General features: G+C 42.4%; 1 protein-coding gene across 1 annotated transcript; it reads left to right on the top strand.

Moving 5' to 3' along the window:
- Positions 1 to 11,290: 11,290 nt before the first annotated feature.
- LOC308285740 (uncharacterized protein) lies at positions 11,291 to 21,727 on the top strand (the record flags this gene model as incomplete). Its single annotated transcript, XM_080726589.1, has 2 exons — positions 11,291 to 12,870; positions 20,322 to 21,727. The coding sequence occupies exons 1-2, from the start codon at positions 11,472 to 11,474 to the stop codon at positions 21,725 to 21,727; spliced, it is 2,805 nt and encodes a 934-aa protein (XP_080582715.1). The 5' UTR covers positions 11,291 to 11,471.
- Positions 21,728 to 25,452: the final 3,725 nt, after the last annotated feature.

The raw sequence follows: 25,452 nt of genomic DNA, 5'->3' as shown, positions 1-25,452 counted from the left end.
TTTCACCCAGTGTCAATTGCCTATGTAATCCTGGGCTCGCCTGGGGAGACAACGGACTGACCTCATGCTTCCTTCTATGCATGAGGAGTCCAAGTTGCTTCTTTCCATCTGACAGGGGAGATTTCCCCGGTTTGGACGTAGCGCGTGGAAGGAACACGTTATTCCAACCAGTTCCTTTTCCCCTCCATCAGGCGCCTCGGCTGGCCAGGGGGAGGCATTATTGAGACCAGGATTACTGCATGTTTTTGTGAGGGTATCAACCCTAGGAGACACGGGGAGAACATGCAAACTCCTCTCTCAGTCTGTTCTGTTTGTGTTGGTGGTGGGCGCCTTGAAGCCGCTCGGCGGAGAATGCAGCCTCTTGTGTGCGTGCACGCACGAACGCACGCACTCACTCACTCACTCACTCACTCACTCACTCACTCACTCACTCACTCACTCACTCACTCACTCACTCACACACACACACACACACACACACACACACACACACACACACACACACACACACACACACACACTGCTGAATCATAAGGGACCGCTCAGATCTGCTTTTAATCCTCTGTGGTTATAATCACTCAAGTCCTATTTTATAATGTGGCTTTGTTGTTTTTTGTTCTGTTTTTTTAAACTGTGTAACATTTTTGAGAAGATTTGGGACCTCAGGGTGAAAGTGGTTTAACCATGAATTGTTGTTCTCTTAGCGTTTTGTCTCTGTACGATGGAAACCTCATGTCTGAAACTGTTACAAACATAGCAGATCTTCAAGCTCAAAACTCAATAAATATGGAGATTCTTGATTCATCTGTAAGCTTGCTTTTCTTTATAAATACAAAAGGTTGTACATTTGAACATAATTGAGCAAACAAGCAATTAAAAATCCTGATATTAGTATCACTACTGTCTTCCTGAAACCCCACGACAGATTGTAAAGATAATTAGTAGTGGTCATCATGTATACCAAATATACGAATTTTAGTATGATGGTTATGAATCATGGCTCTCGTTTTGAATTACAGAGAGTATAGGGAGCGGATCCTAACCGCTCTACAAACTCAAATCCCTACACTTTCATCCATGTCGGGTTTCAGTATGTCTGTGGATTTTGTAAATATTGAACTAGTGCAAAAGTATTAACGAGTGACAATGACTAAATAATAACTACATTGGAATCCAGATTTTGACATACGGTACAAGGTTTGCATCCGTAAAGTAGTAAAGTAATACTAACTTTTTGCTGTTTGAGAGTGCATGATGTCTGTCTGTCTGTCTGTCTGACTGTCTGTCTGTCTGCCTGCCTGTCTGTTGTATTGCTGGTTACTATTTTATATATTTTTTATTTAAATGTGACTTTAGAGCAGTATCGTGTAATCTATAAAAAAAAGAAAAACATGATTCATACTGTTATGCAATGTTTTCTAATAAATTTGAAGGTTGGAGGTTGTGAAAGCAAGAGTATTTTATTTTTATGCCCTTCATTTGTTAAATTGTGAACTTGAACTTGTTTCCCAAGCATGCCTGCATGCAGAAGCACTGAAGATTTGACAGTGTAGATTGGGGACCCAGACATAAAAGATTTGAATAAAATGGAGGTCTGTGGCCACAGTGGGGGTCCTTGTAATTAGACTTGAGGCCAATTCTAAAAATCCTAAGTAGATGTACAGTATAGGTCAGGTGTATTCAACAACAGGGGGTCCGGGACTCCTAGGGGGTCCTCGGAGTTACTACAGGGGGTCCGCCAAATCATTGCGTGTTGTTGTTGGGGAACATCAGCCGAATGTAGCAGATCTACAAGCTCACTGCTCGCCCCGGATCGGATCGATGTGCGTGTGTAGACCTTTAATTCCTTCCAAAGTTTGTGTGCGCGACCTGACGGTCGCTTATCTCCCGATATAGGGTGTCATACTGGTAATCAGTGGTTCTGAAGTTGTATTTTGTTCCTTTTAACCAGGCAGGAATCAAACAATTATCCCTTTATCGACATCCTTCGACTGACTTTTAGGCCCAGTCAGAACATGCCAGAGCTGCACTGTTAGGCGCCTGCCTGCTATGAAGCATGATCTCACGCTTCTGGGGCGTGTTCGCTGACAGGGGGAGAGTCCAGGAATTTCATTGCTTAAAGGGGCATGAAAAAAAGAACTAGGCTGATTTTTTATTCAGGCTTGTTTTCAGGTTCAGGTTAAAATTAAGGTTATTAAAATAGCAAGAAAGCAATACAGCTGCAGCTAATAAAACTAATTCTGGGTGTGATAGATTTAGGTGTGCCCAGAGACATGGGTGTGGCACTGGGCGGGGGTGCAAGCATAATTCAAGGTTTCTTTTATTGTTACTTTGTGTGCCTACATTAGAGCACAGTTATTGGTTTTAGTTCCTTACAACCAAAGCAAAAATGAAACATGGACAATAGCCTTTTTTCCTATTTTGAGAGATGCCAATGCCGTGTGATACTGGAAATCTGTTTAGCTATAGATAAAGGGTGGGGTTTAGACGACGACTACTACGCAACCATAAATGCTTCCAACTATGAATTCGGTTAAATTTGTAACATTCAATGTCAAAGGCATAAACGGTCCAATAAAAAGAAAAAGGATCTACTCTTATTTGAAAAAAATTAATGCGGACATTGTATTCTTACAAGAAACACACCTTTCTGATGCAGAGCACAAAAAACTCAAGAGAGAATGGGTGGGTCAAGTGGTTGCATCCTCCTTTAATACAAGATCACGGGGAACTGCAATCCTTATAAATAAAAATGTTCCTTTTACGATCACAAAACAGATACTTGACCCCACAGGCAGATTTGTGTTTGTGGAGGGACAAATGTACTCTGAACATTGGTCATTATTGAACATTTACGCCCCTAACTTCGATGACCCCTCCTTTATCCAAAATATTTTTCTTCATATAGCACAAGCATCTGGCGTGCTCTTAATTGGAGGAGATTGGAATTTCTGTTTGGATAATGTACTGGACCGTTCCTCTGATAAGCCACTACCCCTCACTAAAGCCGCTAAATCAACAATTTCCTTTATGAGTGACTTTAATCTGATTGACATTTGGAGAAGGTTACACCCAGGTGATAGGGATTACTCTTTTTACTCACCACCTCATGGCACTCATTCACGTATCGATAATTTTTTGCTATCTTCCCTCCAATGACACAGAGTGTTAGATGCTCAGTACCTTCCCCGATTACTGAGCGACCACTCCCCTTTGACTCTGTCCATCTCTATGCCCAACAAGGCTAAAATATCTTATAGATGGAGATTTAATGCCACACTTCTTAAGCAACCAGACTTTAAAGACTTTATTAAGGAACAAATAACCTTTTTTACATTAACAAATAAAGACACTGCCCCTAATAGTTTTATCTATTGGGACACGCTTAAGGCCTACCTACGGGGGCAAATCATTTCTTATACAAAGGCATTGAAGAAGAAAAGCGGTGCTGAACTAAATTCCATTGAATCAGAAATTCAGAAACTTGAGAAAATTTACCAGAGAACTCCAAGTAAAGACTTGTATAGAAAATTGATAAACGAAAAGGTTAAATATAACAACTTGAATACATACCAAATTGAAAAATCTATGATAAAATCAAAACAAAGATATTATGAACTAGGGGAAAAAGCCGGTAAAGTGCTGGCTTGGCAGTTAAAAAGGGAAGAAAGCAAGAGATTAATCAACGAAATTGAGTTAACAACCGGCAGAATATCAAACAACCCTGATGAGATTAATCAAGCCTTTAAAATTTTCTATACAGACCTATATACAGCTCAACCAAATGGTGATACACCGGAAATAGATTCGTTTCTTTCCCCACTTAATCTTCCATGTTTATCTGATAGAGAGAGAGAGTTCATGAGTAGCCCTTTCTCAAGCAATGAAATAATCAAAGCCATTAACTCCCTACCTTCAAATAAATCTCCAGGAGAAGATGGTTTCCCCCCCGAGTTCTATAAAGAATTTCAAGACCTTTTAATTTCACCATTATTGGATGTTCTTAACTTGGCTAGGGAAGAGAAACGGTTTCCGGACTCATTCTCACAAGCTATTATATCAGTCATCCATAAACCTGGGAAAGACCCATTGAAATGCGCTTCCTACAGGCCAATTTCTCTTCTGAATACAGATTACAAAATAGTAACAAAAATGACCTCTAAGCGACTCGAGAAAATTCTTCCAAATCTTATTAACCCAGATCAAACAGGATTTATTCCTAATAGGCTCTCTTCTAATAACTTCAGACGCTTCTTCAATGTCTTGCATTTTGCCCAAAAGCGCAATATACCCAGTATTGCACTAGCACTTGATGCGGAAAAAGCATTTGATAGGTTAGAATGGCCTTATCTCTTTAAAGTACTGGAAAAATTTGGTTTTGACAGCTTATTTGTTGACTTGATAAAATCACTGTATAGATCTCCTAAGGCCAAGATTACAGTTAATGGGACTACTTCAGACTCCTTTTCAATATTCAGAGGTAATAGACAGGGCTGCCCGGCTAGTCCAGCCCTCTTCACGCTCGCTCTCGAGCCATTGGCAGAAGCTATAAGAGCTAACCCAAATATATGTGGTTTTGAAATAGGTCCTCATACGCACAAAATATCACTCTTTGCAGATGACATTCTCCTCTTTTTAACAAATATGGAAAGTTCACTCTCCCACTTAGTACAAACGCTAGATATATATAGTTCCATCTCCGGATATAAGATTAACCTGGAGAAGAGTGAAATGTTACCCTTATCAGATTCTAACTACGATACTATTCAACAGAGATTTCCTTTTAGGTGGTCACCTACAGGGATTAAATACTTGGGAATATTGGTGAACAAGGATCTGGGGAACCTATATAAATTAAATATACAGCCACTTTTTCATAAAGTTGAGGAAGACCTAAAAAGATGGATGAATCTCCCCCTTACCTTATTAGGCCGAATTAACGCTATTAAAATGAATATATTACCAAAGTTTATGTATATTTTCCAATCCCTCCCAATTCATGTTCCTTCTGCTTTCTTTTCTTCATTAGATAAATTGATCAGACGCTACATTTGGCAAGGTAAATCTCCAAGAGTAGCTTTAGATAAACTTACTCTAGAATACGCAGAAGGAGGACTGAAACTTCCGAATTTCAGATTGTATTATTTGGCGGCTCAAACAAGATATTTGGCCCAGATGTTCAATAATGACCCTTCACTTTCATGGCTGAGCATGGAGAAATGGGATCTCAATGAAGAAAATTTATCTGAGATGGTATACAAATGGGATGAAAAAAACATCAAAACTACCACAAAAAACCCCTTCATTATCCATACGCTTCAAATCTGGTCTAAAATACAAAAAATTAGTGGGAGAAAGGGTTTCCTATCCCCCAAAACCCCCTTATGGGGCAATAGATCCATCCCTATTCTATACCAAAATAGACACTTTGAAACCTGGCCCGAACAGGGTATTACTCATTTGGAACATTGTTACTTAGATGGAACATTTATGACTTTCCAACAATTAAAACAGAAATATAACCTGCCCGATAGAGACTTTTTTAAATACCTACAATTACGAAATTTTATAAGAACCAATTGTCAAGAACAATGGAAACTCCCGGAGATGTCACCAATTGAGGCCCTCTTTCACAACGCTCAAATAATGATTGGAACCATTTCTAAGGTGTACAGTGCTCTGTTAGCGTCCCAGCCAATTATAGGACTGGATAGGTCAAGAAATAGATGGGAGAGGGACTTGGATAAAGAGATCGACCCAGATGTATGGAGAAGTCTATGTAAAAAGGGTACCACATGTACACTTAACTCTAGATATAGACTAACTCAGTTCAATTTTATACACCAAACATATCTGACCCCGTCAAAATTACACAGATACAACCCCACCATTTCACATCTCTGCTTCAGATGCGGGACAGCAGAAGGCACTTTCCTACATTCCACCTGGTACTGCCATAAATTACAGCCCTTTTGGCAGAAAATATGTGATGTATTATCAGCAATCCATGGGATCACATTCCCAGCAGAGCCAGAGGTATGCCTGCTGGGAAACTTTTCAAACATCAATCTTTCAATATATGCTACTAAGCTCACAGAAATTTTATTGGCCATTGCCAAAAAATGCATAACAATGAATTGGAAATCTGAACAATCCTTGCCAATCGGGCTGTGGTTTACACAAGTAAATAGCTGTATACCCTTAGAGAAAATAACGTACTCCTCAAGAAACAATATACTCATGTTCTACAGGATCTGGCAACCCTTTCTCACCTACCTGGAAAATTTACCACCCCATATGATTGACCACTTGTAGTATGCCTTTCCCCACCCCTTTAATAATAATATTCTTAATAATATTATATATTACCACGAAACAGATAAAGTGCCACAATGGCAAAGACGGTATCTCTCTCTCTCAAAAAATAAAAAGAACACATTTTTCTTTTCAACAACTTATTATTATTTTTGTATTGTTTTGTTTTTAGTTCTGTATGTCAAGTCAATTTAATTTATTTCATGATTTGAATTTTTATTTTTCCCTACTTTTAAGTGTATGTTACATGTATGTCAATGTTTACTATGTGTACTGTTTGTATATTGTCTTCTGTGTTTGTGTGTCAAAAAATGGAAAAAACCCCAAAAATAAAATATTAAAAAAAAAAAAATAGTCTTAATCTAACAAAGCAATTTGATTATTTGCATTTGTGTTGCTTACATCGATGTACTATAAGGTCAGCCTTATGTGGCCTGTCTCCCATGTTTTTACCCTGCTGTAGTTTTAACATGAGCTGGAAAAACAAACTACAAAAGCAGCCTATACACGTCCATCCCCCCCCCCCCCCCAAAAGGGCTCAATACACTCTGCTGTGAGGGTTGTTGTCGCACACTGAAAATAGCAGATCTACAAGGTCACAACGTATGTGCCGCACACTGAAAATAGCAGATCTACAAGGTCACAACGTATGTGCTGCACTGCAACTCTATGAGCATTTAGTGGTTAAATGATGAGTGGCTGAGTCGGATAGAAAGGCCGCCTGGGACATAGAAAGGCCGCCTGGGACATGAAAGGTCCCGTGTTCAATTGCCGCCCGGCCCCGGCAACGTGTCCCTGAGCAAGACACGTAAACCCCTAACCGCTCCCCTCCTGAGTCCTGTGCTCAAGTCTGATCAGATCAAAATGTATTAACCTTGTAGATCGTCTAGTTTTGGTTTGGTGAGAAGCATCCTGTATAGAGCATCGCAGTGGAAGTGGTTTACTGGTGCCACTTAAAAATCGTCATTCATTTTCCCCATAGACTTTTACAAAAATATTTATTACAATTATGTTAAGCCTAGAACCAAGCCATCCAGGATGGCAGTGAATCATGACCATACAACCTTTGTTTCTATGAAAAGAACATTTTGAAAATCGCTAAACAAAGGGTAGTTATTAAATGTAGTATATCAAATAATGTAATATTAAAATATATTTTCACATAGGATCAAAGGTTTTATGGTCATGATTCACTGCCATCCTGGATGACTTGGTTCTAAGCTTAACATAAATGTTTTTGTAAAAGTCTATGGGGAAAATGAATGGCGATTTTTAAGTGGCACCAGTAAACCACTTCTGCTGCGATGCTCTATAGGATTCTAATAGAAAAAAATCCTATAGTATTCTATTTGAAATGTGGAAAATCCCATAGGATTGTTATAGGGGTAACTCCCCCATGAGAGTCTGTTCCAACGTGTGTTACTGCTACAGTAGTTGGGACAGAAAACCACTCTACTTCTCTGTTCCTACGAACTTCCTGGTGCTCAGTAACAGTGTAAATAAATCACACAGGAATCATCTGCCTTCTGAAACTCTCCCACTGTGTTTATAAATAAAGACATTAAATGTCCCACAACGGTGACCTAACCACAGCTTTATATGAAACCACCGGTTCAGCCTGTCCTGTAGCTTCTGTGTATGTCAGCCTCTCTCTCTCTCTCTCTCTCTCTCTCTCCCTCTCTCTCTCTCTCTCTCTCTCTCAGACTTAGTTCTCAAATGGCACATGCACCTCTCAGGTGGCATGCATGCACACACAAGCATGCACGCACACCAGCATGACACACACACGCACGCACGCACGCACGCACGCACGCACACACACACACACACACACACACACACACACACACACACACACACACACACACACACACACACACACACACCACGCATGACAGAGAAATCTGCTTTGTGATCTGTGGATGACGTCGAGTTGACCTTTGTTGGTCTGTCAAACATAGATATGTTTGCTTTATGATACTGTAGCAATAATCATTGCTGTAGAGCAGTGTTTACCAACCACTGTGCCACGGACCTTTGAGCCTTTGAGATGCTTTTGGGTTCTCTTTGAACTGTAAAATAATATAAGAAAGAGGCACACATTTTAGGCATGTATAGGCCTATATAGCTGACAAAATTGGAACTGGAGCACAGGCTGATAAATGATGAAGAGATTTAAACTTTAAACTCTTTGGTACAGTAAACTGATCACTGCCTACTATACTAGAACTGTTTGTTGTGATCAGTCATAACCACATGAACACTATATCGTCCCTATTCTGGGGTGAGCGTTGTGACGTGTTCTGAGCTTGTAGATCGGCTGTTCGCCTGGTACAGAGCCCCAAGGTATTCTGGTCACCAACTGTAGTTATAGGGTCTAATTGCTGTTGTTGTCTGTTATTGATAATACAGAATTCTTATCTCTTTTCTCATCTGTATTTGTCTTTGTGCACCTTATTTTTTGGCTCTTTTTGGGTCTTACATGGACATTCCTTGCCTTGGTGAAATAGGCTACTGCATGTGGTGTTCATTTCATTCCACTATCCAGCCTTTTTAACGGTTCCCCGGTGGGTCGGTAAAGTTCTTATCGTCGCAGTCCTCCTCTAAGTGATAACAGACGCTGTCGATAATGTTGCACCATCAGCACGAAAATAAACAGCGCTGCTGCATTTGAATGCAGTGTTAAAAACAACTCAACTGTTAGACAGTGATGATGTGTTATTATGGTGAAATGAGATTTTTTCTGCATGTATTCACAATGTACTCCACAGATATACCAGACATGATCCATGATGCCCATTTAGACAGAATTAAGTTAGACACTAAAAAGTCCAATATTTTATTTTCCCTTCACAACACCTAAAAACAACTAAAAAGATGCAATTCTGGGAAATCGCAAGTGTGGTTGCCGTGACGTGAGTCACACTTGCAAATCAATTATGTCCTTTTCCCTTTACATATGCCCATATGGAGATCCCCAATATGTCATCAACATTAAGCCCATAGTAAATGGTATTCTCTTTCCATTAACATCCACTTTTCTTTTGGAGCCTGGTTTGCAAGGTTTAGCTTGTACAATCATGTACTGTAATGGTGTTGTTGTTATTAGTTTTTCCCCTCACTGCTCAAATAAAGGATATTTTTTGTAAATAATGCCCACAGTTAGTTGTGAAATGTGGTCTTTCATCTTCAAGATCCTTCTTTGACTTTTGCCCTCGTCAGAAATTCAAAGATTATAATAATTACTGTGGCATGAGGGACAGACTCACCCTGCAGGAACACATAATAATATGACAAAATACTTTCACAAAGAGCAGCTGTCAGGTCAGGTCAAGTCAAATACCTGTGAACAATGTGCACTTACAGTATAGACAGTAGAACCAGCTAGGATTCATGTGGATTTACATAAGGAACTATGTTATGAATGAAGAATGAAACTTCATCTCAGAAAGTGGTGAACATTCAGTGAAACTAGCAGAGCCACAAGCATATGAGCTTGTAGATCAGCTGTGTGTGTGTGTGTGTGTGTGTGTGTGTGTGTGTGTGTGTGTGTGTGTGTGTGTGTGTGTGTGTGTGTGTGTGTGTGTGTGTGTGTGTGTGTGTGTGTGTGTGTGTGTGTGCGCGTGCTTTGACAGTGTACAAATGGAACCAAATATTTGGTTCCATTTGTACACTGTCAAAGTTATACACTTGTAAGGGTCAATTTAGACCCCCCTAAAGGAACCTAGAGATTCCCTGAAATCCACTTTGAGAAGCACTGGTGTAGAGGGAAAAGGGAGAGGGTCAAGGGTCACTAGGACCCTGGCCAGCAAAGTAGGGTTTTTGAATGGAAGTGATTCTAACCATTATTCAATATAATCGCGATGATCTCAAATTATTTGTGACCAGGTGATTATGTAATGTTTATGACAGGTCCGCCATCATGTCCCCACCCAGTCCCTCGGGTCCCTCGGGTCCCTCAGGTCCCTCTGGTCCCTCGGGTCCCTCAGGTCCGGTGATGCCATCCTCCTTTGTCCCCATTCAGGGCCATGCACCCAGCCTGAGGTGACAGCGCTGTGTCAGTGTCCCGTCCCCTCCCTGTGGAACACAGTCCCTAAACCACATCAAAACCATCCTCTTCAGGATGCTGCTTTTTTACCCCAGCTAACCCTATTATTACTATTATTTTCTGGAGATGAACCCTTAGTTTAGTTCCTCCTATTTCGCCCCGATGATGCAATTTCCCCACAGTGATAAAGTTTCATCTGGTCTCATTTGTCATCCCGTGGGGAGTAGCAGTTGCTGTAGCCTGTAGAGTATAAACTACTTTCCCTTTTCATATGAGCGCAAAACATCAAACCTATGTCAGCTCACCACTCACACAATGAGATGGCTACATCCAAAATGTGAAATAATCAGTAACACATTTTGTGTGTATAATGGCCCTGACCAATGCAGCTGGTCACAACTCCTTGGAACAAAACAGTTTTAAGGTCAGTCCAAACCAATGCACTGCCATTTGGGATAATGGTCGCAAGGGGTTGCCATTAACCATTAACTGTCTGCTCTTGAAGAGCAAGCCAGGTGACTGGTATACTGTATGACTGTTGCTGATGTACAAGGCTTAATGAGATCAGGTGTACATTGTAAAGCACTAAACGGTCAAACTCCACTCTGAGAAAATTGTATGTGTGTGTGTGTGTGTGTGTGTGTGTGTGTGTGTGTGTGTGTGTGTGTGTGTGTGTGTGTGTGTGTGTGTGTGTGTGTGTGTGTGTGTGTGTGTGTGTGTGTGTGTGTGTGTGTGTGTGTGTGTGTGTGTGTGTGTGTGTGTGTGTGTGCGCGCGCGTGCGTGCGTGCGTGCGTGTGTGTGTGTGTGTGTTTGAACTTTGCAACATGCAGGTCTGTCAAAGCTCCACCTCCTTGCCAGATTAATCTGAAACGATAAGATTGACGTTCAGATCAAACACAACTTCCAGTGAAGGACAGACGTCTGCTACCGGAGAGAATACTGACCCAGACCACTGGAACCTGCTGCTGACTCTGTCATCTGAATGGACTTTAACAACAACCACCATTCACAACGGATATAAACTCCAGGGAGGGAGAGTTGGCACGAGTTGGCACGATTGACTGGCTGATTTCCTGTCTTGAGTGTTTAGCTTCACTCAAAAGACAAAATGGCTTCCAAGATGTCTCTCTCAGAAGAGGATTTTTCCTGTCCTGTGTGTCACGACGTCTTTAAAGATCCTGTTCTCCTGTCGTGTAGCCACAGCTTCTGCAAAGCCTGTCTGCAGAAATGGTGGAGAGAGAAGATAATAAAGGAATGTCCAGTTTGTAAGGAGAGACATTCAGTGGATCCACCCAGAAACCTGGCTCTGAAGAACCTGTGTGAGGCCTTCATACAGGAGAGACAGCAGAGAGCTTCAACAGGATCAGAGGTTGAGGTTCTCTGCAGTCTGCATGCTGAGAAACTCAAACTGTTTTGTCTGGAATGTCAACAGCCAGTGTGTGTTGTGTGTCGAGATTCTAAAAAACACACCAACCACCGTTTCAGACCCATCGATGAAGCTGCTCTGGATCACAAGGAGGAAGTCCAGGCATTACTGAAGCCTCTACAGGAGAAGCTAGAAGTCTTCAATAAAGTGAAAACAAACTATGATCAAACAGCAGAACACATTCAGGTCCAGACCAGACACACAGAGATGCAGATGAAGGACCAGTTCAAGAAGCTTCATCAGTTTCTACATGATGAAGAGGAGGTCAGGATCACTGCACTGAGGGAGCAAGAGCAGCAGAAGAGTCAGATGATGAAGGAGAAGATTGAGGGTCTGGACAGAGACATATCAACCCTTTCAAACAACATCAGAGCCATAGAGGAGGAGCTGAGAGCTGAACACATCTCATTCCTGCAGAACTACAAGGCCACAATGGAAAGAGTCCAGTTCACACTGCAGGACCCACAGCCGGTCTCAGGACCACTGATAGACGTGAACAAACACCTGGACAACCTGACCTTCGGAGTCTGGAACAAGATGAAGGACATTGTCTCCTACACTCCTGTCATCCTGGACCCCAACACTGCCCATCCAGTATACACCCTGTCTGATGATCTGACCAGTGTGAGACGTGGAGGGATACAGCAGCTTCCTGACAACCCAGAGAGGTTTGACCAACACCGGTATGTCCTGGGTTCTGAGGGCTTTAACTCAGGGACTCACAGCTGGGATGTTGAGGTTGGAGACAATACAGACTGGGTACTGGGTGTTTTATCAGAGTCTTATCAGAGGAAGGGAGACAGTGAGGGTCAATACTGGAAAATACAGTTTTATCAAGGTAAATACGCAGCATTCTCCTCATCAGGGCCAAACCCTTATCTCTCAGTGGAACAGAAACCCCAGAGGATCAGAGTCCAGCTGGACTGGAACAGAGGAACGCTGTCCTTCTCTGATCCTGATACCAACACACACCTACACACCTACACACACACCTTCACTGAGAAACTCTTTCCATCCATTTGGACTAAGGACACTCTCCCTCTGACGATATTACCAGGGAAGGTCAGTGTAACTGTAGAATAACTTAGTATGATGATGATGATGATGATGATGATGATCTAAAAACACTTTAAAGGGGGATTCATCTATTTCAATGGCTATTGTTATGGTATTGGGGGTCCATCCATCCTTCCATCTTCAACCGCTTATCCGGAATCGGGTCGCGGGGGTAACAGTTCCAACTGAGACCTCCGGATTTCCTTATCCCTGAAAAGGTTTTATTGAACAATTTCATTCAATATCTTTTTTTTTTTTTTTGGTTGTTGCTGTTGTTGTTTGTTGTTGTTTGTTTGTTTGTTTGTTGTTTTTTTGTTTGTTTATAGGTAATCATTGTGAGCAAATTAACTAACCGGTGCCTATTCACCAACTAGTGAGTATTATCAGGGATGGATTACCCAACGGGCACAATGGGCCCAGGCCCAGGGGCCCCTGAGCTAGGGGGGCCCCTCAGCTTGAGCCACCGTGTGACCGTGTCCCTGTTATTAACGTTGCGCTATTTGCCAGACACTATTTTATTTGTTCATGTAAAAAATAACCCCAAATATTCCTAAAACACCATGATACATATTATACTGTAAGTGTTTAGCTCCTCAGTTTATCTATAAGACTTCAAAACAACAACATTACATTTTCTTACATTTTCTCATTTTTTTTCTTTTAAGTTGCTTTAGCAGCTAACATAAGCATGATGAAGAATGTTATCACACAGCATAGAATAACTTTGAACCTGGCACCACTGTTTTTAGGGCAGAGAAGAGGGGAAATAAACCCATCCAAAATGTTTTCAAGAATAGCTACTATGTTATCTACACAATATTGTGTGTTATAGTTACGGTATAACTATTCTATACATTTCAGTGGCTCTTTTTTTTGGGACTTTAAAAACTCTATTTTTTTTCTGCCGCGGCTGTGTTCCGCACACACGGAACACAGACCATCGCTATGTCGCTGTGCGGTCGTAAGAAGGGGGCCCTTTTGCATTTTGGGGCCCAGGGGCCCATTTTTTCATAGTCCGTCAACTACTGCCCATCCTGGGCATGATATGACTTCCGGATGGTTCTAGCCCAAGTGGCGGAAGTGCTGCGTTTATGTGGTGCGGGTCTGTTTACGTTCCCCAGCGAAACAAACACGAATAGATTGTAGCTCTTAAATCGCTATTAATAGTTGTAACGTTGTCCGAATCCATGTTTTTGTTTGTATATTGTTTATTGCGAGTGCACCTGACGGAGCGGGAGAAGTAGAACAGATTCTTTTCAGCAGGGAATACGTTTGCAGGAACACTGCATTGTGAAAAATGACAACTTCTGGGAAAATTCTGCCCCACCTCCTAGAACTCTCTGCTTCATATCTCTCCCAGGCTTTTCTCTTCACAGATGAGTAAGCCTGGCTACACAAGGCTAAGTACTGCCTATCCACCAACAATGACTATTTACCAACCAGTGCAGTCCATTATCATTTGGACATTATTCTTCTGTAAATAAATGTGTATTTTGCTTTGATTTGTATTGAACCTGTAGATCTGAAAAAAGAAAAAGAAAATCTGTGTTTAGAAATGTTTAAAAAAATAAAATAGACATCTACCACCCAACAGCGGTGTTATTTGAGTTCATTTGCATCACATACAGTAGCAAATATTGGTTCCTCATTTAAGACATCATAAGGTATGACATTTTATATGATGTTGAGCACAGGTCAGTATGTTAAATATTACACATGTTTATTTCTGCCCCAGGTTTCTTCCAGTTAAAGCTACACTATGTAACTTTCCCCTTTCTACCCTGGATTTGAACCTGGTTTCCTGTGCAAGTTTTGCTGACAGTTTTACCATTTATCTAATGTCTGCTTGCTCAGGAGATGAATTGAATCTTGAGGTCAAAATGTGTTTCAGATCCATGAATACTTGGTACGACTTGTTGTGATTCATCACTATAATAAAATCTAGTTTAATTTTATGGAACCACGATTGGAGACGTAGACTATGAACTCTGTAATTAGATCAAAGTGTGTGTGTTAGCCTATCACTGATAATACAATATCATAACACCATAATAAAATACTAGAACAGGTTAAGCTGTAGAGCAGTGGTTCCCAAACTGGGGTTCAGGACCCCCAGGGCGGTCCCCAGATGATTAGCTGAATTTGCAAATTGGCCAAATTGGCAAATATTATGTAAGGAAGAGCAAACATTGTGAAAATAGCCGATCTACAAGTACATAGTTTGGCCATTTTCACAATATTTACCGTATGTGGAACCGAGTCAAACTAAATGTAATGCCTATATTTCCAAGTGCTTGTCAGGGTGGGTGGGGGGTCCTCAGTTCAAATATGATTATTTTGGGGGTCCTTGGTGTAGGGTTTCAGTGTGTTTGTGGTATGCTGACTTCTGGAGGTACTGTGGGTCTAAAAAGCACACGTGGGGAAACATGCGGCCTGAGGGCCTGACCCGGCCCCTGGACCATCTCAATCCGGCCTGTGAAATGATAAAAGGCAGCAGATTTTGAGGCAAATTCATTTCACTCGTTTCCAAATATTAGCAATTAATATTTACAATTTGAGTCCACACCTGCATGCCACTGATACAGGTAAACTGTATACTGAAATGGTAAAGATGAAATTGTTAAACAGTCTGCATTTAATGTAGGTGCAATGATGACTCATCAGTGACCTACTGTATGAAGTGGTGCATGTAAGACAACTGGCTGATTTAATTTTTTCTTTTTCTTTTCTTTTTTTTTATCCCACTGTTTTTGCAACCCATTTTCTCACCCAGTGCCAACTACCTAACCTGTAGTTCTGGTTTCCGCTCTCCCGCTGCCGTGCCAGGGGAATTGTGGAGCACCTGGCTGGCTAGGGGGAGGTAGTATAGAAACCAGGACTACTGCATGTTTTTGTGAGGGCATCTACCCAAGGAGACACGGGGAGAACATGCAAACTCCACACAGAAAGGCCCTATCGCCAACCCCACCTAGGGTGTGGGCGCTGATGACGCGGAGGGAGGAACACGCCCCCAGCACCCACAGCGTCCCCTGGCCGGAATCGAACCCAGGACCTTCTAGCTGTGAGGCTAAGTGCTAACCACTGCGCCACCGTGTCCCCACAACTGGCTGATTTAAAAGTTGATAATGTATTGAGGTGGATTGTTTTATGTACACCCAGGTGACCCTCAATCCCAGATAAAAATAAGATTGTACATACATTAACTCTTACATACTATACCAAATAAAGTTCATTTAATTGTTTTCCCCACGTAAAGCTACATTGAGTATGTAAAAGAGTGCTATATAAATCCAAGGTGTTAAAGAGTGCTATATAAATCCAAGGTGTAAAAGAGTGCTATATGAATCCAAGGTGTTAAAGAGTGCTATATGAATCCGAGGTGTAGCAGCTATACAGTACAAACGGTACATACTATGTGACAATGTTTGGAACTCATTAGTTGTTCCTTATCTGTATACCTTTACTTTATATTAGCTCTGCAACGGTTACCCGCTATTAATAATGGTGACATTTTAAGCATACTTTTGCAACATTGCAACATTTCGAGGGCTTCACATACCAAAGTTTGTGGGCATGGGTGGCACGTTAAAAAAAAAAAAATCTATCTATAAATGCGAGAAGTCTCTGCGTGCGTGCGTGTCTGTCTGCGTGTCTGTCTGTAATCCGCGTATCTCGAGAACCGTTCGTCCCACCGGCTTCAGATTCGGCACGCACGTTCCCCGCCGCGGCACGGAGTGCAGTGCCGGGCCTCGACCCGACCCGACGCGCGGTTTTCCCTAACCGGCGCGAAACGTTCGGAATCTCCTTATGCGGGCTGATTGTTGACATCAGGCTGTTCCGGAGGAAATCGGCGCAAGCGCTGACTCATTGTGACATCACTGCAGTGCCGGGCCTTGCCTCGACCCTACAGATATCTCCGTATATGGGCATAAAAGGGACACAGGCAGATATATGGGCATAAAAGGGACAAATCGGCGCAAGCGCTGGGCATAAAAGGGACACAGACAGATCTCCATATATGGGCGTTTGGAATCTCCTTATGCGGGCTGATTGTTGACATCAGGCTGTTCCGGAGGAAATCGGCGCAAGCGCTGACTCATTGTGACATCACTGCAGTGCCGGGCCTTGCCTCGACCCGACAGATATCTCCGTATATGGGCATAAAAGGGACACAGGCAGATATATGGGCATAAAAGGGACAAATTGGCGCAAGCGCTGGGCATAAAAGACAAATCGGCGCAAGCGCTGGGCATAAAAGGGACACAGACAGATCTCCATATATGAGCATATATATGGGCATATGGGCAGATACAGAGCATAAAAGGGACACAGGCAGATATACAGAGATCTCCATATATGGGCATATGGGCAGATACAGATATCTCCATATATGGGTATATCTGCGTGTCTGTCTGTAATCCGCGTATCTCGAGAACCGTTCGTCCCACCGGCTTCAGATTCGGCACGCACGTTCCCCGCCGCGGCACGGAGTGCAGTGCCGGGCCTCGACCCGACCCGACGCGCGGTTTTCCCTAACCGGCGCGAAACGTTCGGAATCTCCTTATGCGGGCTGATTGTTGACATCAGGCTGTTCCGGAGGAAATCGGCGCAAGCGCTGACTCATTGTGACATCACTGCAGTGCCGGGCCTTGCCTCGACCCGACAGATATCTCCGTACAGGCGCGGATTTAGGCGGAGGCTTTTGGTGCTTAAGCACCACTATTTTCCTGACTAGCACCAGTAGTTTTCGGGGCTAGCAAAATCGGGAGAGAGACGGTCAGACGGAGAAAAAACGGCACTTCTCTGAGTTCTCTCTCTCTCTCTGTTTCTCAATGTCTCTCTCTCTCTCACCCTCATCACTCTCTCTCCCATGCACGCTTGGTTGCACAAAAACACACGGGTTAAGCTACACTGTTTCCTGTTAATAATAACCTGCGTGAAATAAGCTGCATTGGGAAGTAAGCGGGATACACTTTATTGTGAAAGTAAGACAGGAAACGATAGTTGTTGCTGGGTTGGCCCTAGTTGTCGGTTTGTTATGTTAAGCTGCATTGGTTTGGAATAGCCTACTAGCGCGCAGTTTAAGTTATAAATGATGAATGAATGGACAGCCAAAACAATTTGTATTATCAGAACAGTTTAGCCTACACATTAATTTGCGAACAGGGGCGCTGGGGGGAGAGAGAGAGAAGACAGTCTGCAGTCCATTTCAGCGTCATCTTGCAATGCGCACTGACTGGTCCATGGGAAGTATGAAAATAGCCGATCTACATGCTCACAACGCCTCGAAGGCACGCAGGAGGACAACTTACAACCCATATAAAAGAAACATTATACACTCAATTGCAGTTCTTTATGAGGAGATGTTATGGAAACTGTACAAGATCACCACCAAAGCCTTTACAACTTTCCCAAAGTTGCATATAAGAGAGAGGGGCTTTTCATCAATCTTTTTCCAAAAACTGGGACAAATGGATAAACATGGATTATGATGGATACATGGATAAACATATGCTGCTCTGCTGTTGATTGTTGTCAACTGGTTTTGGAATCTAATTCTTCTGGATGGTGAGTAGGCCTACACTTGACTGCTGCTGCAGCTTGCCTATGCCGAACTCTTTTCTTGATGTCAAAAGTTGTCCACTGAGACAAATGTTAATTAAATCGAAAATAGCAGATCTAGAAGTTCACAACGCAGCGCGAAGCGACTCGTTGTGAGCTTGTAGATTGGCTATTTTCACTTCTACTTGTTTGGGTTTAGTTTCTCTTGGTTCACGGGCTAAAACGTTTGGGAAGCAATACCATCATGCTTGCTGTAGTAGACAGAGTGGTGTAAAATTAAGTAGATTAACTGAAAAGCTTTTGGAACTGAATGATTATATGACACTGGTGTTGTCTGTCTGTTGGAGTGTTGGTACCAAGAATTCCATCTACTATAGACTATCTTGCTGGCTGGTGCATGTGGAGAGGCAAAGGGAAAGTGTAGTGTGCCGTTCCCGATTGTTTAGCAAAGAAATAAACCGCGGAAACCCGAATAAAACGCGATCAAATCCGCGAAAAACCGCCAATTTTCGCGCGCGCGAAAATTGGACGTGCACGCGCAAATTGGACGTGCACGCGAAAATTGGACGTGCACGTGCACGCGCTGCGCGTGCAGGTCTCGCTGTGTGCGCGAGAGACGTGCACGCGCACGCGCACGCGCTGCGCGCGTGCACGTGGAGCGGCCGCCCGTGGCAAAAGCTCCCTATAGCACCCCCTACTGCTCAGGGCTAGAACCGCGCCTGTCTCCGTATATGGGCATAAAAGGGACACAGGCAGATATATGGCCAAAAAAGAAAAAGAAAATAAAAGAGACAAAGACAAACATAAGATATATGGACATAAAATGGACGCCGACAGACAGATACAGATATCTCCATATATGGGCATAAATGGACACAGGCAAACAGATGGTCAAAACGGGTCCTATGACAACAGTATAATGGGGTTTGCATTAAAGGGCGGGGCATTCATTCCCTATTTACATCGTTCCCGAGTTGGCCAGGTCGCCGACTAGAAGGGCGGCCCAGCATCTAGTAATAATTAATGGAGCAAATCATGAACTTACGATCTGTCCCAAACTTTTGGTCACACATCGAGGGGCCTCTAAACAACGCAAAGGCAAAACAATTTAACTTCCACTCATATGAAGCCCGGAGGCGCCACAAATGCTACAAATGTCACTGTTTGTTGCTGAAAATCCTCTCTCAGAAGAGGATTTTTAATGTCAAGTGGAGTCTGCTGTCATATTATGATTACATTATGACATTAGGCCTGATTTGTGCTCCCATTCTGACCCTGTGCAAAGTACAACTGGCACAAAACATTAATGATCATAGCCTTTCCTCCATCGCCCTGTGCCTTGCATCCAAAATGTGAAATAAATAAAACACAAGAGCAGGCAGGTGACTGCTATAAGACTGTCTCTGTTGATGATGTGTACAAGGATTAATGAGATCAGGTGTGCATCGAAAGGCATTTCAAAAATTCCACTCTGAGACAATAGTGTGTGTGTGTGTGTGTGTGTGTGTGTGTGTGTGTGTGTGTGTGTGTGTGTGTGTGTGTGTGTGTGTGTGTGTGTGTGTGTGTGTGTGAGAGGTTTGTTTGCGGTTGAGTGAGAAAACAACGTTGCACATTCAGACTTGACAGACTGGTCTGTCAAAGCTCCACCCCTTCCCGGACAGATCTGAGACGATAAGATTGACGTTCCGATCAAACACAACTTCCAGTGAGGGAGGACAGACGTCTGCTACTGGAGGGAATACTGACCCAGACCACCGGAACTTGCTGCTGACTCTGTCACTGAACGGACTTTAACAACAACCACCATTCACAACGAAAATAAACTTCAGGAAACATTCTAGAAGAGGGAGTGTTACCACGACTGACTGGCTGATTTCCTGTATCGAGCAGAGTATTGAATAGCTTCACTACAAGACAAAATGGCTTCCAAGGTGTGTCTCTCAGAAGAGGATTTTTCCTGTCCTGTGTGTCATGACGTCTTTAAAGATCCTGTTCTCCTGTCGTGTAGCCACAGCTTCTGCAAAGCCTGCCTGCAGGAATGGTGGAGAGAGAAGGAAATAAAGGAGTGTCCAATGTGTAAGAAGAGACAATCAATAGATATACCCTTAAACCTGGCTCTGAAGAACCTGTGTGAGTCCTTCTTACAGGAGAGACAGCAGAGAGCTTCAACAGGGTCCGAGGTTGAGGATCTCTGCAGTCTGCACACTGAGAAACTCAAACTGTTCTGTCTGGAATGTCAACAGCCAGTGTGTGTCGTGTGTCGAGATTCTAAAAAACACACCAAACACAGTTTCAGACCCATCGACGAAGCTGCTCTGGATCACAAGGAGGAAGTCCAGAAATCACTGAAGCCTTTACAGGAGAAGCTAGAGGTTTTCAATAAAGTGAAAACAAACTATGACCAAACAGCAGAACACATTCAGGTCCAGACCCGACACGCAGAGATGAAGATGAAGGACCAGTTTAAGAAGCTTCATCAGTTTCTACATGATGAAGAGGAGGCCAGGATCACTGCCCTGAGGGAGGAAGAGCAGCAGAAGAGTCAGATGATGAAGGAGAAGATTGAGGGTCTGGACAGAGACATATTAACCCTTTCAAACAACATCAGAGCCATAGAGGAGGAGCTGAGAGCTGAACACATCTCATTCCTGCAGAACTACAAGGCCACAATGGAAAGAGTCCAGTTCACACTGCCGGACCCACAGCCGGTCTCAGGACCACTGATAGACGTGAACAAACACCTGGACAACCTGACCTTCAGAGTCTGGGACAAGATGAAGGACATTGTCTCCTACACTCCTGTCATCCTGGACCCCAACACTGCCCATCCAGTATACACCCTTTCTGATGATCTGACCAGTGTGAGACGTGGAGAGGAACAGCAGCTTCCTGACAACCCAGAGAGGTTTGACTCCAGTATGTTTGTCCTGGGTTCTGAGGGCTTTAACTCAGGGACTCACAGCTGGGATGTCGAGGTTAGAGACAATACAGACTGGATACTGGGTGTTTTATCAGAGTCTTATCAGAGGAAGGGAGACAGAAAGGGTCAATACTGGCAAATACAGTTTCATGAAGGTAAATACGCAGCATTCTCCACATCAAGGTCAGGCACTGGTCTCTCAGTAGAGCAGAAACCCCAGAGGATCAGAGTCCAGCTGGACTGGAACAGAGGAAAGCTGTCCTTCTCTGATCCTGATACCAACACACACCTACACACCTACACACACACTTTCACTGAAACACTCTGTCCATACATTTGTAATAAGGACACTCTCCCTCTGATGATGGTACCAGGGAAGATCAGTGTTACTGTGGAATAATGTAGTTAGACAAGATGATGATGATGATGATGATGATGATGATGATGATGATGATGATGATGATGATGATGATGATTCTAAAGGGGGTTTAATCAATTACAATGGTTATTATTATGGTATTGGGGGTTTAAGTTATGAATTCAAACTGTATCATTAATGTTGAGGAGTTGGGGCACTTTACTTTACTTCACTTTTAAAATGTACCAGACTGATATGATACTTTTACTGCTATACTTCTACATAGTTTTATAAAATATAGAATCACCACTTTGGATGAATCTGTAAAGGTTTTATTGAACAATTTCATTAATTATCTTATTATATTTTTACATTTGTTTTTAGGTCATTACTGTTTTATTTAGTGTGTGAGCCAATTAACTAACCGGTGACTATTTACCAACTAGTAGTGACTATTCTGACCAACTGCCTATTTACCAACCATCATTGTGAAATATTCTTTTGAAAATAAAACAATGTTTTTGTTGTTGTTATTTTCTCATAGATCTGAAGAAAATAAAAAAAACATGTATCTGTATCTGTATCTATATAGACATGATTTAAAAAACCATTAAACATCTACCACTCAACGGCAGTGTTATTTGAGTGTTCATTTGCATCACAAATATCGGTCTCTCGTTTAAGACATTAAAAGGTATGACATTTTATATGATGTTAAGCACAGGTTAGTATGTTAAATATTACACAAATGTTATAGTCTTATTTCTTCCAGTTAAATTCAGGCCGGGAACACATTTTGCTGTTTGGGAGGGGCTTACAGTACATGTACAGTACGTAGCAACATATTTGTTTTGTAGGCTAATTTCTGATTTATCGCTATTCTATAGGTTAGGCCTAAATGGGTTAAAGTTTAGCTACAAGAAGTGTTTACTAGTGCGTGCAATCTTGCTTCTGTGTAGTCACTCTGGTCCATAGTGTTAGAAGGAGTTCTCCTTAACTCCCTCTAACGCTATGGACCAGAGCTACTTCTTTGTTCACAGGTGTCAAATAAATCATGTGACCTTGGGTGTAACATTGCCTTACAGTGTTCTTTACCACAGTGGTTCTCAAGGTATGGTCTTTGGGACCCCAGGGGTCCTTGGGGAGGTCACTAGCTAAACTAACTATTTGTCAGGAGCCAAATGGAGCTTAACTGGTTCTTTTACACTCTCTCTGAGAGCACAAATGGAATCAAATGGAACTAAATGGTCAATTTGGTTCCATTTGTACCCTCTCAGAGTTATGGGGGCTAATTCTGCTGGTCCTTGAATGGGAGGACAGTGCACTTTGGCAAAGAAGGTAGAACGGCCACTTGGAATGTCCCCGGTGCGATTCCAGGCTCCCCACTGTGTTCTTGAGCAAGTCGATGTGTCCCTGAGCAATACAATGGCCCCCAAACTGCAGGTTGAGTGGTGCCTTGCATAGTTTCCTCCACCATCGGTGTGTAAATGGTTGAATGTAATGCACATTGTTAAAGCGCTTTGGAGAGAGGCTGCACCGTTTATAGGTTGTAAACTGAGAACCACTGCTTCACCTCAGCCTACCTTTCATTCATGTGTCAGCCTGAGGACACAGTACGTAAGGGAAGGGAGTAGGAGAGAGAGAGAGAGGGTGGGGGTCAATATAAGAAGCTTTAGAGGAAGAGAGAGGGAGGAATAAACATTTGCCAGAGAGGAGAGAGCACTTATTGGACGCTCCGAGCTCCGTAAAGAGGAGAATGCTGTCTGGAATGCTGTGTCTGGTTGTTGCGGGCAAACTCTAGCAGCGCCTGGCTGGCGTCAGGACCTGTACTATCCTGGAACATTATTATAGCCTCCTGTTACAGTTGTTACGGAGGAGGAGGAGGAGGAGGAGGAGGAGGAGTGGCACTGGATTCCACCTGGCGGTGTGTGTACAGTACCTGACCTGCACTGATCTGTCTGCCTGCAAGCCTGGAGGAGCACAGCAGGAGAGGAATATAGCCCTGAGCTGTGTGTGTTCACACATACAACTGCTGCTGCTGCTGCTGCTGCTGCTGCTGCTGGCAGCGCTGCAATGGATTCTATTATCCTGCTACTGAATCTGAGTGTGATGGTGAGTTACTGTCTCTGTTTGTTCATGACAATAATACTAGTAATGCTAAATACTCATTGTAGCACCATACTCATGTTCATACTGAACATGCGGCATGAAGTGCTTAATACAATAAAAAACAGGCAACAGATTTAAAGGGAGGCAAACAAGAAAAACTAACTGCTTTGCATAGAAAAAAACAAACGGACAACACATCTCAAATTATTAAATAAAGGCAAAGCACATGTGCCGCGATCACTCAAATATGAAAGTTTAATGGAAAATAACATTTCATAAATTGTCATAAATAGGTGATGGAAAGTGTGCTATAGAAATAAGCAAGCCATGTGTGTCCCATTCAGTAGGTTTTCCTAGCATGAGGCAGCATGGTGTACAAGTAGGCCTATTACACCCCCTGGACATGACGCTAATATGTCACCGGGACTTACCATCAATCCAACCTGAGCCAAGCAGAGAGGCATGTTTATAGTCTTTGGTACGACCCGGCCAGGGCAGACAAATTATTCATCAATCATTTAATCATTAAACCTAGCATCCTAGCATTGGGGTAGAGTCGTCCAAATTGGTAAAAAATATTTCAAAATTGTTCTAAATGGCTGGCAGATGTACAAGCTCACAACACGTTGCATATATAGATTGGATATATTCTCCATTTGTCATACAACAGTAAGTAGAGTGTAAGTGCCAGTGGTTAAGAAAAAGTCCCCCCTCTATTTAAAAAAATAAAAATCAAACCCTGATGTCAATGCACACGATTGTATTAAGTGCGTAATTACTGTTCGATTCAATTCAAAGGAGCTTTATTGGCATGACAAAAAATGTGTTTATTTACATTGTCAAAGCAAGTGTCAAAAACATAATACAACAATAAGAGAAAATGTGGGAAAATGTGTAGGGTTGGCGGGGGTACAGGCAGCATTGTGTGAACACAGCATGTCATGTTGCAACTTGGCAAAAGTGGCTTACAAACCACTAATGTTCATGTGCTGTTATTAAAGTTATACATGTTGACAAGGTTAGCTTAGTATAAAGCAAACAAATGGCAGCAATCTTTCAGGTTTTTGCAGTCACCTTTGGGACAATTAGCAGTATCTTTTTCCCCTGTTCGCTGGTATTTTGTTCATTCTTTTGAGTGAATGTTGCTCTCTTAATCCAGAGATGCAAAGCAGTAAAACCTGATATTTGATTTCAGAGTTTAGGTGACTTTCACTAAACAAAATGCTCATAGATTAAGTAACTGATATGATATATGCCCCTGAGACCAGCATAACTGTAGGATCTCATGACTGACCCGCCCCCGGCTCACCTATCCACTTCCTTCAAAAATATACTTCTCTCTCTGTGAACTCAAATATACAGTTGTTGTCATTCTGCATTTTAATGACCTGTTCGATTAATATTACAGTGTCACGCAAAAGTATGATAAATAGCAGATCTGCAAGCTCGAAACATGGTGCGAAGCGACATGTTTCGAGCTTGTAGATCTGCTACATTTGAGTACCTGAGACGAATAACAGTCTAAGTCCATAATTAGATGTTTTTTTAATCATTTTGTCCAATTGTCTGTTTTAATGTTATCTGCTCACTTTGTCTGCTGAATATTGCTTACGGACTTATACTGTTGTTCCACAAACTGCTGGAGATATACTGTTTTT

The sequence above is a fragment of the Nannobrachium achirus genome (assembly GCF_963921795.1).
Source record: "Nannobrachium achirus genome assembly, chromosome: 1".
NCBI lineage: Eukaryota > Metazoa > Chordata > Actinopteri > Myctophiformes > Myctophidae > Nannobrachium > Nannobrachium achirus.
The sequence above is the reverse complement of the archived record's forward strand: the minus strand, read 5'-3'. Positions and strand labels throughout refer to the sequence as shown.